Source organism: Corticium candelabrum, chromosome 20, assembly GCF_963422355.1.
Source record: "Corticium candelabrum chromosome 20, ooCorCand1.1, whole genome shotgun sequence".
NCBI lineage: Eukaryota > Metazoa > Porifera > Homoscleromorpha > Homosclerophorida > Plakinidae > Corticium > Corticium candelabrum.
The window spans coordinates 5881798-5894297 of record NC_085104.1 but is presented as its reverse complement, the minus strand read 5'-3'; the positions used below and the strand labels follow the sequence as shown (position 1 = coordinate 5894297).

General features: G+C 44.2%; 3 protein-coding genes across 3 annotated transcripts in view; 2 read left to right on the top strand and 1 right to left on the bottom strand.

The window, feature by feature from the left end:
• LOC134195648 (protein Mpv17-like) overlaps nt 1-4165 on the top strand; it is a 4773-nt gene extending 608 nt beyond the window's left edge. The window contains exons 2-8 of the mRNA XM_062664709.1: nt 27-142; nt 3306-3372; nt 3440-3468; nt 3533-3628; nt 3688-3720; nt 3788-3840; nt 3904-4165. Of these exons, the coding sequence (XP_062520693.1) occupies nt 27-142; nt 3306-3372; nt 3440-3468; nt 3533-3628; nt 3688-3720; nt 3788-3840; nt 3904-3982 (473 nt within the window). The 3' untranslated portion in view covers nt 3983-4165. The remainder of the gene's footprint in view (nt 1-26; nt 143-3305; nt 3373-3439; nt 3469-3532; nt 3629-3687; nt 3721-3787; nt 3841-3903) is intronic.
• A 511-nt stretch (nt 4166-4676) lies between these two features.
• On the bottom strand, nt 4677-7485 carry LOC134195915 (elongation factor 1-alpha). Its single transcript, XM_062665009.1, has 6 exons — nt 7459-7485; nt 7120-7311; nt 6864-7043; nt 6629-6796; nt 5752-6288; nt 4677-5212 (listed from the first exon to the last, which is right to left on the bottom strand). Exons 2-6 carry the CDS (start codon nt 7261-7263, stop codon nt 4853-4855), a joined length of 1389 nt encoding a protein of 462 aa, XP_062520993.1. The 5' UTR covers nt 7264-7311; nt 7459-7485; the 3' UTR covers nt 4677-4852.
• Nucleotides 7486-8012: 527 nt separating this feature from the next.
• Nucleotides 8013-9569, top strand: LOC134195887 (calcium uniporter protein, mitochondrial-like). The gene is made up of 4 exons (XM_062664976.1): nt 8013-8141; nt 8220-8271; nt 9049-9327; nt 9383-9569. Exons 1-4 carry the CDS (start codon nt 8049-8051, stop codon nt 9493-9495), a joined length of 537 nt encoding a protein of 178 aa, XP_062520960.1. The 5' UTR covers nt 8013-8048; the 3' UTR covers nt 9496-9569.
• Nucleotides 9570-12500: the final 2931 nt, after the last annotated feature.

The window sequence follows — 12500 nt, the reverse complement described above, 5'->3', positions numbered from 1 at the left end:
AACCAAATTGGCCGTCTATATACTAGGTGTTATTACAATGGTTGGCGATATCATTGCCCAACAGTGTATCGAAAGAAAAGGAATCAAAAACCACAAGTTTGGAAGGTCCATAAAAATGGGGACGATTGGATTGTTCTTTACGGTATGAACATGCAGCTAGACTACTTTATTCTTCCTTGTTACAGTTGACCACTGACTGCCATGCAAGTAGACAGGCACACATATGTACAGACACAAATACACGTGCACAGACACTTAGAAACACAAATAGACAGATAAGCTAGGTTGAAATATATTATATCTTTAGTTTTAGTGGTTACTTAAGAGTAATTGTGTAGAGAAATGCAGTCTGACAGACAGACAAACATGGTATAACAACAGGTAACATACATCTTGCTCAGGCCAGCGGAGCCAGTCTAGCAGGTCTAGCATTTCCCAGACCACCAATTGACAGGGTGACGTCACTAAAAAGTTCTCATTGAGAATAGTATCAACTCAAGCTATAGATATAAGATCGTGAAGATGACATTTAAACTTGTTCTACAATCAAGGATGGGAAATATCTGGGTCTGTTATTGCGAGCATGACTTGCCTTCAAGTATTTCATAGTCTTTTTTGAAGTTGTTCCAGAGCTCTTTGAGATGTTTGGAGGTTGGACAGAGACCCACTAGCAAACAGATATCATGTTTCCCGAGTGTAGGGAAGAAAGATGCCAGCTTTAGTTGTTTTCGCCCAGCCTGGTTCCAAAAATGTAAGTGTCCGCACTGGGATAAAAAGACTTGCTGTGTAGTGTCGTGGTCTATGTGTGTGACAACTTTTAAAGAAGCTGAGGGACTCCTACTACACAGACAGCACTTTGTGGTTAACCGTCTTAAGTGGAAGAAAGTAATACTGCCACTTCTGCTTTCAAGAATCCTGAAACCTCATCATGTCAGCAGTAGAGAACGTTGCTATACTTTAATATTTTTAATTTATTTTATTTTGCTGGATTTGACCAAGTTATTTCGGTAATTAAAGACAGATTTGATCAACCAGGCTACAAAGTTTACTGTTCTTCAAAATTTGTTGTTGGATGCTAACCCTGGAAATGAATTTAAGTCAGATTTACATATGGTGATAGATGCTTATGAAAACAGATAAGTTTGATCAAGATCTTTATTTAGCAAACCAACTTGAGATTCTTCCAACTCATTTTGTGACTGCATAAAGAAGCATTTTACACTTTCCGATGTCAAGTCTTTTGTTCTCAACTTTTAGAAGGCTGTAGACAGCTGTCAAGTCAAGACAGTACTAGGACTTCTTCTGTATATACAAGAAACAAATGCAACAAACAAAAGAGCATTTTCTGTCCTGAAGAGAAAAAGGCATACAGTACCAATGGTTTATTCGACAATGAAGCAAGAAAGATCGACTGAATAATATTATGACCTAGCTTGCATGTGCATAAAGACAATACCGACAGCATTGATCTCAACAAGTGCTGCAATCACTTTGTAAATGTTAGCTAATGGGCATAGACTGCAAGTTTTGGCTTATTCAAATAAATTGGGAAATTTGTAACTAAGCAGATTTTGAAGTTAAAATGGGAGAAATTCTAGTGGAATGTTTGCCAGGCCACCAAATTTTTCCTTTTGCTGGGCCTGTTACTGATTATCAGATTGCGAGCTGACTTTTTGAGACGGTAAATCCCGGTGCCTAGTCAGCATGCGGTAAAACAGTGCAGGGCTTGCTTTGAATATTTACAAATGCCAAGTAGAACCCTCTTCATCTTTCTTGCAATATGCCATACATTTAGATGCATACTTATGTCTGCTTGCTCTTGCAAATATAGAGACAGTGTGCTTGGTTGTTTGAAAACACACTTAAGCAGCATGAGTAGAGAGAGTTTCTGCCAGACTATGTTTTTTGTACTCTCGAATTCTCCTAATCCCGGTAGTATGGACCAGCTGCTGCCGAGATCTCAGAAATGTACAGAAGATAGAAAGAGGTAACGTGCATTATCCTTGGAATCCCAGACTATTTTAATGTTAAGATCTAGTACTTTAGTTCTGCATACAGTATGCATCACGTACAGTACACACTTGTGCTACACTGCGAAAAGAGGTTGCATGTATTATGTAAACACCGTGGCTTACATGTGGCTTAGACGCGATTTGTGAGTGTCCACGTATAAGCTCATGGAAATGAATGTAAGCACGTGGACACAAGCTTAAATACGGTATCGCATGCATGTAAACTGTGGTGTACATGCATTGAGCATATATATGGTGACAAGGAAACCGCAGGTTACCACGGAGCTGAATGCGGTATATATCACAGCACATATAAGCAAGGTTTGCATGCAATGTACATCCATGGTTGAAATGCAGTGACTGTAATGTATATGTACTGTGTACTACAGTTACATACTCTGATATGTTACCGAAATTGGAACAGTAGAAACTTGAATTGTACAATTTGTATTTTTCATGGAAGAGCAAAACAGCTGCCACAGCAACAAATATTGAACAAGGATTTAGTAGATGTAAAAACCACACAACTTTAGTTTAGTTTAGTGTAACTGCTTCTGTAGACTTATAGGAATATGAAAGATCTCTGAGGCGTATTTCTGTGACTGACCTTTGCGTATGTCTTTGATGATTTTGAGCTTTGTTTTTTGAGGCTCATGCAGGTGCGATTCCTTTTCTTCGAAGGCATACCTACTCCTGCGTACTAACACGTGAAGACAGCTACAGAATGTTTATGGGTACACAGGGACTGGACTTTCTTCTCCCAAGTGCCTACCCTTGGAGCCTCAAGGCCTCGTACATTCCGGTAAAGGTGCCTAGTCTAAGGAGATGTCTGGATCTTGAAGGTCCAGATTAGTGAGGTTCGAGTGTACACTTATCAGGGTTGTAGCTAATAACCTTAACGAAGTAATGAAATGTTTGGTTCTAGTTTAATGTGTTTGACACATAGTTTTATTTCAAATATTCAATTTGTCAGGCTGGCAATTAAGGAGAATCTGTTTGCATACGAGTAAACAGCATTCAGTACTATGTATGTATACACTCCACTTGATTAACATAATGTTTGCTCAAAAGGCAGTATGAATCAAAATGAATCAGGTATTTTATGAACATTGTGTTCGTTTGTATAGCAAAGGAAACTGAAGATATGACTGAGATAGTAAATACAGGTGCAGTGATATAGATGATAGCACAAGATTAGTAGCCATATAAGTCACAAGGTGTCTGTGCCAATTAGACAGACACCATGTTCACAAACTGACAACATGTAATAGTATTATTGTTTATTGAATTAAGGGTCCTGTGTTGCGATTCTGGTATATTCGGCTGGACAAACTCGTTCCAGGGACGCCTACTTTGCCTCGTACGACTTTACTTGTGATTTCTTTAATTAATATCAATTTTGAGTTTGTGTTGCATGTTGTGTATAGGAGTTGTAAAGCGAATTGCATTGGATCAGGTCAAACAGCTTAAACGTTTGCATTCTATTTGCTTGCAATGTTGACATTGCAGCTGTTGATTAGGCAATATTTGCTCCTCTGTTTCTTGCTTCGTTTTTTGTTCTCCTGGCTGGTGTCGAACGAAAGACTCGACAAGAGATTTGGAACAAGCTAAAACAGGTTTACTGCAATATCCTAACAGTCGGTTCTCATTTGATGGAATCTGTTGGGATCAATAGAATTACTATCAAGCACTTGCAGCTAACTACATGGTATGTTCAGTCCACTGTCTCATTGCGTATGTAGTAGTAGGTAGTTGGTATTGCATGTTCCATGCAGCTTTGGCCTGCAGCACAAGCTTTGACATTCTCTGTGGTTCCGTTGCGGCACAGGTATTGATCATGCATTGAAACATTTGTTACTTGTCATTGTGCCTTACTGATGTTTGTTGGAAGAGTTGGATTTGTAAGTCTTGTTGCACTCATTTGGAATACATATCTTGCCTGGGTTGCTCACCGCTACGAGAACTACTAGTTGATGCTGGATGGTCGTATGATGTATACCAACATGTAAATATAAAGTTACATATCAATGAATAACAAAATTAGATGAATATATGTATGACATAATAGGTTATCATGTTGTATTGGTCTGTATTATTAATTAAAACTATACAATTTTGATATTCAAAATTTGAAACTAAAAGTGAAATTGTAATCTCAGCACTACACCATGATTGTAAACCCTCTACGTGTGCTTTAAGTACTGTACTGTAATGGACTGGGCATGCGTGCAGTACTATTGTGGAGTATGCAGAAAAACCATGTCAATACAATAGCAGTTTGTAATGTCTGTCAACTTCATCACTCACTAATATTGTCAGTGTCTACATACACTGAGGACAGTTAGAAGAATACTCTCGTTTATCAATGGACGAAGGTGAAGTAAGCAAGTGTGAAATACTTTGCTTCAAAATTGATTGCTCCGAGTCTCTATATAAGCTAAGAGAGTTCTCAAATCTTGCAAAAATGCACACGACTTGTGTTTGCTATCATCATGCAATACAAACCAACCAAAACTGATCACATACTCCTAGGACACAATATAAACACGATCTTGACCCACTCGACATCTGATCACGTATCTGGCAGGTCAAGAGAGTCGATTATGCCACACTGCAAGCTAAATTAAATTTTAGTAACCAATTACAACAAGCGAGGACACGAGCTTCTTAACACAACCATGTGATGGACATGTTTATTAGACTCTGGGCCCCACCAAACATACTGTATCTAAACTGATTGCCTAGAGAGTCACCACCATCCACTAGCAGCCGTAAATTAAAAACTAGAGATCATACAACCACACATCAGTGGACACTTATGGGCCTAGAGTTTGTGAGGATCATTTCTTCTTGCCCATCACCTTCTGAGCAGACTTGGTCGTCTTGCCAGTCGTCTCGGCTTTGGTTACTGACTTGACAACTCCAACAGCCACTGTCTGCTTCATGTCACGGACAGCAAAGCGACCAAGTGGAGCATATTCTGAGAAGGCTTCAACAACCATGGGCTTTGATGGAACAAGATCCACCATTGCAGCATCTCCTGATTTGACACACTTGGGGTTGTCTTCCAGCTTTTTGCCCGATCGACGGTCCACCTTCTCCTTGATCTCGCTGAATTTGCATGCAATGTGAGCAGTGTGGCAATCCAGTACTGGTGCATAGCCGTTGTGGATCTCTCCAGGATGGTTCAATATAATAACCTATAGCATAGAAAATATAACAACCCAACTAGCATAAAATCATTTACAGATTATACTGCATGCAAGTTTGCTTCACGCACGCACATAAACACTAAAATTAAACGTTAGGAGCTGTCAGACATACTGGTTACACCCGCTCCTGTGCGCTACTCAGGGAACTCTGAGCCTGCTCTAGCTATCTCCTGGAGCCGGGGCAGGTACTCACAAGAGCATCGGCTTGTCAAGCTTTTTACCTGTGGTGTGAGCACCTGAAGTTTCACCAGGACCCCAGTGGCTGATGTCATGTCACACTTGATGGCCGCTTACTTAGGTCCCCAGTCAAAGACCAGGTACTCTTTATACTGCTGAGTCGAGAGAGGCAATTGTGAGATTCTTGCCCATTGAAATTATGCCATCACTAAGTTGAACTGGCAACCCTGCAAGGTCCCGGATGAACACACTCTATTCTAACCAACTGATCTACAGCACACATGCACACACACACACACACCAGTTATCTTAATACAAACACAGCACCCATTTACGACACAATGCCATACCTGAGCGTTGAAGACATCAGCTTTCTTAGGTGGATCATTCTTTGAATCACCCGTCACGAATCCTCGCTTTAGTTCCTTGACTGACACATTCTTGACATTGAACCCGACGTTATCACCAGGTAGAGCTTCTGGCAATGACTCGTGGTGCATTTCCACCGACTTGACTTCAGTGGTGATTCCCACTGGAGCGATGGTTACAACCATTCCTGGTTTCATTACCCCCGTCTCGACACGGCCAACAGGAACAGTCCCAATTCCTCCGATCTTGTACACATCTTGGAGAGGCAAACGCAGAGGCTTGTCCGTTGGGCGCTTAGGGGGAAGAATGGAATCAAGTGCATCGAAAAGAGTCTTCCCACTAGCGTTGCCTTCTTTTCGCTCAATACTAAATCCTTTGAACCATCCCATTTTCTCACTTACTTCAAGCATGTTGTCACCGTGCCATCCACTGACGGGAACAAAGGCAACAGCTTTTGGATTATAACCTATCTTCTTGATGTATGCAGACACCTCTTTCTTGATCTCCTCGAATCGAGGCTATGAAACAAAGTACACTAACGTCAATCAATACAAACAAGCTGACAAGAACAATGATGAAGGTCAACACACAAACAAACAAACAAACACACACACACACACACACACACTTCTCCATTCTATGTACACAGACACCAACCATAAGCACAAGATACACTGTGGCATCACTAGCCTAACCCTACAGTACACTCACAGCTATCATCCAAGGCATTCAACTATCAGCATAATCGTCAGAGAAGAGACTTTCCAGGCTAACTTACTTATTTCCACATGTAGACCACGTGTAGACCCAATAAAGTACAACATGTAGTATATCACAACTCACAAACTCATCCTTTACCTCACTGTACGGCGGCTCCGTGTTGTCCATCTTGTTCACCGCAACAATCAACTGCTTCACACCCAAGGTGTACGCGAGAAGCGCGTGCTCTCTCGTCTGCCCGTTCTTGGAGATACCCGCCTCGAACTCTCCCTTCGACGAGGCGACCACCAGCACTGCGCAGTCAGCCTACACATGACGTCATTTCCGCTTACGCAACAACACGTGGCCGAACAAAGGAGTGTACTGCACGCACCTGCGACGTCCCTGTGATCATGTTCTTGATGAAATCGCGATGTCCGGGCGCGTCGATGACCGTAACATAGTACTTGGTCGTCTCGAACTTCCACAGAGCGATGTCGATAGTGATCCCTCGCTCGCGTTCCGCTTTCAGCTTATCCAAAACCCAAGCGTACTTGAACGACCCTTTACCCATCTAGACAACATTCGTACAAGCGGTTATGAGATCCCAGTTACGGACGCGTAGCGTGTCGGGTCACGTCTTTTCTTACCTCTTGGGCTTCCTTCTCGAACTTCTCAATGGTTCTCTTGTCGATGCCGCCGCATTTGTAGATCAAGTGACCGGTCGAGGTCGATTTGCCGGAGTCGACGTGCCCGATGACGACGATGTTGATGTGAAGCTTTTCCTTGCCCATTGCAACGCGAATCGGCTAACCGTAGCGGAGTGTGCGCACAACACAAAGCTGCAGGGAAACGAAGAAACGAAATTAGCTGAGATGCGACATTTCGCGACAACATTGTAGAGATATAGCACATTGGGTACGAATCGACGGGCTAGCTAAGCTGCGAAACGAAGGATTGAGCTAGAAAACGACGATCGTGCTACTCACCGTGGTCTAGAAATGAAGAGAAAGAACGCACGCGCAGTTTTACGTTACGTCAGGTTGCATCATTTGCGCATGTCCAGAGAATCGGGGCGCATGCCTACTAGACTACAACGTTGACACGTTATGCGTACACTACGTTTACTGTAACGGCGGTTCAGCTCATTCTAAATTTACTATTGCTTTCATATCCAAAACAGTCTCACCCTGAGCCACCTGTAGCAAGGGGGATTTTCTAGATTTATACCCGACCCTTGCGCACGCTAGCTGACGTTGTTGATTCCCCTAGCCTAGACGTCGCGCGCTCCACGTGTTTTAGCACGTACACCCGACAACGACAGGGCGAGGGCAAGACTTACCACAGAGCCATATGGCTCTGGACTTACCACATTCAGTTACAAGAATCATGTTACTTCTAGCTAGAACTACGTACACATCTAAAATTTTCTTCTGCCGGACACCCACCGACATTCACATGCAGCGCACGCTATCTAGCCACTCCAGACCCGCCGCGGAATACTTCTGGCTACGCGAGACAGTCGACAAAATAGGAATTTGCACACGCGTGCGCATTGCCACGTGAGTTCTACGAAGCCATGGCTGCTTGGCGGTTGGGCAGATTGTTTGCAGCTCGTTTGAGACAGTTTTCGCCATCTACTGGCACTAAGCTATGGCACTCGTTGAGAACGGTAAGTCGCGTCTTCGTATGTCACATGTCACGTGACAAGGTGACCGGATCTGGTATCAATATGGTTCCGCTTTCGTAGAGATCCAGCTTTCAGCAGTTGTCGTTCCTTTCAACAACTGCGGCAGCGTCAGGTAATTATGATCGTAATCACTGACAGTTTCGCTTTACACTTGTCAACCTTTCTAGCTGGCAGTCATTGCATTTTCACTAATATATTAAAACAGAGAATAATAGGGCGCTCCAATAATAGTAATAGTTGCTCTTCGTTTCTATGTCTAAATTTGACGGTACAGTACAGTACGTACATGTTAATTGGAGATCCGGGGTATTTAGACAGTTTTAGGCACCGCCTCTGACGCATGACCGCATGTGGGCTCTATGGATTTAATAACTAATAGAAAACGTACTGGACAGCTCCTAATAACTGCACAGGTTATGATACTGCTTTCAAATCATTTTGAGCAGTTGTTATGACTTAATTTAATTAAATGGTATTACTTCAATTTTATTTTCAAAGTCGATGTTTTTGATGTTGTCCTGTGATAATCATCAAGTTTATGAAGGATTTAATGCACTTATCACCACTGTCTGATGGACTAATTAGGATAGGTAAAGTGCAAGTAGTAAGTATGTCATACTGTACTAATACTGGAAGAACTTTCTCTCAGAATATCAGACTGACAGTTGTTGACTTATCAAGTTTTTTTCTAGTTCTATGTAGTGTGTGTGTGTGTGTGTGTGTGTGTGTGTGTGTGTGTGTGTGTGTGTGTGTGTGTGTGTGTGTGTGTGTGTGTGTGTGTGTGCAGTCGATAATCTACCAGCACTTAAATCATGATGAAGTCATCAAATCACGACTTCCATATTCATATTGATTCAGTGAATATCAATTAATTACCTACCCCTTACAGATGCAGTGTCAGTTTCATATAATTATGGATATCCAGTGGTGAAACTTCCGCTAGCTTCTCGTCCAGAAATGTGCACATTTACACTGCAACCGGTTTCTCACACTGTTGCCGACTTTATCAAGGCCATCAAAGCAGAGGATGGAGGCATTGACCGAGTTGCACTCATTGCCCAAGATGGAAGCAAAATTGCTCAGACAACTCCAATCGGCATGGTTTTTTGGAACAATTTTTCTATCATCATAAACGATGACCAATATGACGTGCATGTTCCAGACTCTGGTGAGTGATTGATGTCAGATTGTTTTGTCTTGGATTCTTATGGTGCGTTTTGCAGCAAAAGTTGCTGAAACGGCAGCTGGATTTCTTGAGACATATGGAGACATCAAAACAATGATTCACAAACTACATATTGCATTAAATGTAGAGGAACATCAGGTGGTTGTTTAACAGTTACATGTCTATACTGTGTTACTTCATTAGTGTAGGTTTTGGGTGTGTTACGTGCTGGATGTGTGGCTCTTTTCTATTACAGCACACACGTACACACACACACACACACACACACACACACACACACACACACACACACACACACACACGTGAACACACACACACACACACACACGTGAACACACACACACACACACACGTGAACACACACACACACACACACACACACACACACACACACACACACACACACACACACACACACACACACACATGAACACACACACACACACACACACACACACACACACACACACGTGAACACACACACGTGAACACACACACACATGAACACACACACACGAACACACACATGTGAACACACACACACGTGAACACACACACACACACACACACACACACACACACACACACACACACACACACACACACACACACACACACACACACACACACACGCGTGAACACACACACACACATGAACACACACACACACACACACACACACACGTGAACACACACACACACACACACACACACACACACACACACACACACACACACACACACACACACACACACACACACACACACACACACACACACACACATGAACACACACACACACACACACACACACACACACACACACACACACACACGAACACACACACACACACACACACACACACACACACACACACACACACACACACACGAACACGAACACACACGAACACACACGAACACGAACACACACGAACACGAACACACACGAACACACAAACACGAACACACAAACACGAACACACAAACACACACACGCAAACACACACACGCAAACACACACACACACACACACACACACACGTGAACACACACACACACGTGAACACACACACACACACACACACACACACACACACACACACACACACACACACACACACACACACACACACACACACACACACACACACACACACGTGAACACACACACATGTGAACACACACACACACACACACACACACACGAACACACACACGTGAACACACACATACACACGCACGTGAACACACACGTGAACACACACACACACACACACACACACACACACACACACACACACACACGTGAACACACACACACACGTGAACACACACACACACACACACACACACACACACACACACACACACACACGTGAACACACACACGTGAACACACACACACACACACGTGAACACACACACGTGAACACACACACACACACACACACACACACACACGTGAACACACACACACACACACACACACACACACACACACACACACACACACACGTGAACACACGCACACACACACACGTGAACACACGCACACACACACACACACACACACACACACACACACACACACACACACACACACACACACACACGTGAACACACGCACACACACACACACGTGAACACACGCGTGCGCACACACACACACGTGAACACACGCGTGCGCACACACACACACGTGAACACACGCGTGCGCACACACACACACGTGAACACACGCGCACACACACACACACACGTGAACACACACGCACACACACACACGTGAACACGCGCACACACACACACACGTGAACACACACGCACACACACACACGTGAACACATGCACACACACACACACGTGAACACACACACACACACACGTGAACACACACACACACACACACGTGAACACACACACACACACACACACACACACACACACACACACACACACACACACGTGAACACACACACACGTGAACACACACACACACACGTGAACACACACACACACACACACACGTGAACACACACACACACACACACACGTGAACACACACACACACACACACACACACACACACACACACACACGTGAACACACACACACACACACACACACACACACACACGTGAACACACACACACACACACACACACACACACACACACACACACACGTGAACACACACACGTGAACACACACACACACACACACACACACACACACACACACACACACACACACGTGAACACACACACACACACACACACACACACACACACACACACACACACACACACGTGAACACACACACACACACACACACACGTGAACACACACACACACACACACACACACGTGAACACACGCACACACACACACACGTGAACACACGCACACACACACACACACGTGAACACACGCACACACACACACGTGAACACACGCACACACACACACACGTGAACACACGCGTGCGCACACACACACACACGTGAACACACGCGCGCACACACACACACGTGAACACACACGCACACACACACACGTGAACACACACACACACACACACACACGTGAACACACACACACACACACACGTGAACACACACACACACACGTGAACACACACACACACACACACGTGAACACACACACACACACACAGACGTGAACACACACACACGTGAACACACACACACACACGTGAACACACACACACACACACACGTGAACACACACACACACACACACACACACACGTGAACACACACACACACACACACACACACACACACACACACACACACACACGTGAACACACACACACGTGAACACACACACACACACACACACACACACACACACACACACACACACACACACACACACACGTGAACACACACACACACACACACACACACACACACACACACACACACACACACACACACACACACACACACACACGTGAACACACACACACACACACACACACACACACACACGTGAACACACGCACACACACACACGTGAACACACGCACACACACACACACACATGAACACATGCACACACACACACGTGAACACACGCACACACACACGTGAACACACGTGCGCACACACACACACGTGAACACA

Coding starts and splice junctions, on each gene's coding strand:
- LOC134195887 (XM_062664976.1), top strand. CDS start 8,049: ATGGCTGCTTGGCGGTTGGGCAGATTGTTTGCAGCTCGTTTGAGACAG. Junction 8,142..8,219: donor TATGGCACTCGTTGAGAACG/GTAAGTCGCGTC, acceptor CCGCTTTCGTAG/AGATCCAGCTTTCAGCAGTT. Junction 9,328..9,382: donor CGTGCATGTTCCAGACTCTG/GTGAGTGATTGA, acceptor TGCGTTTTGCAG/CAAAAGTTGCTGAAACGGCA.
- LOC134195915 (XM_062665009.1), bottom strand. CDS start 7,263: ATGGGCAAGGAAAAGCTTCACATCAACATCGTCGTCATCGGGCACGTC. Junction 7,044..7,119: donor TCGAGAAGGAAGCCCAAGAG/GTAAGAAAAGAC, acceptor AATGTTGTCTAG/ATGGGTAAAGGGTCGTTCAA. Junction 5,213..5,751: donor CTGATGTCTTCAACGCTCAG/GTATGGCATTGT, acceptor TCTATGCTATAG/GTTATTATATTGAACCATCC.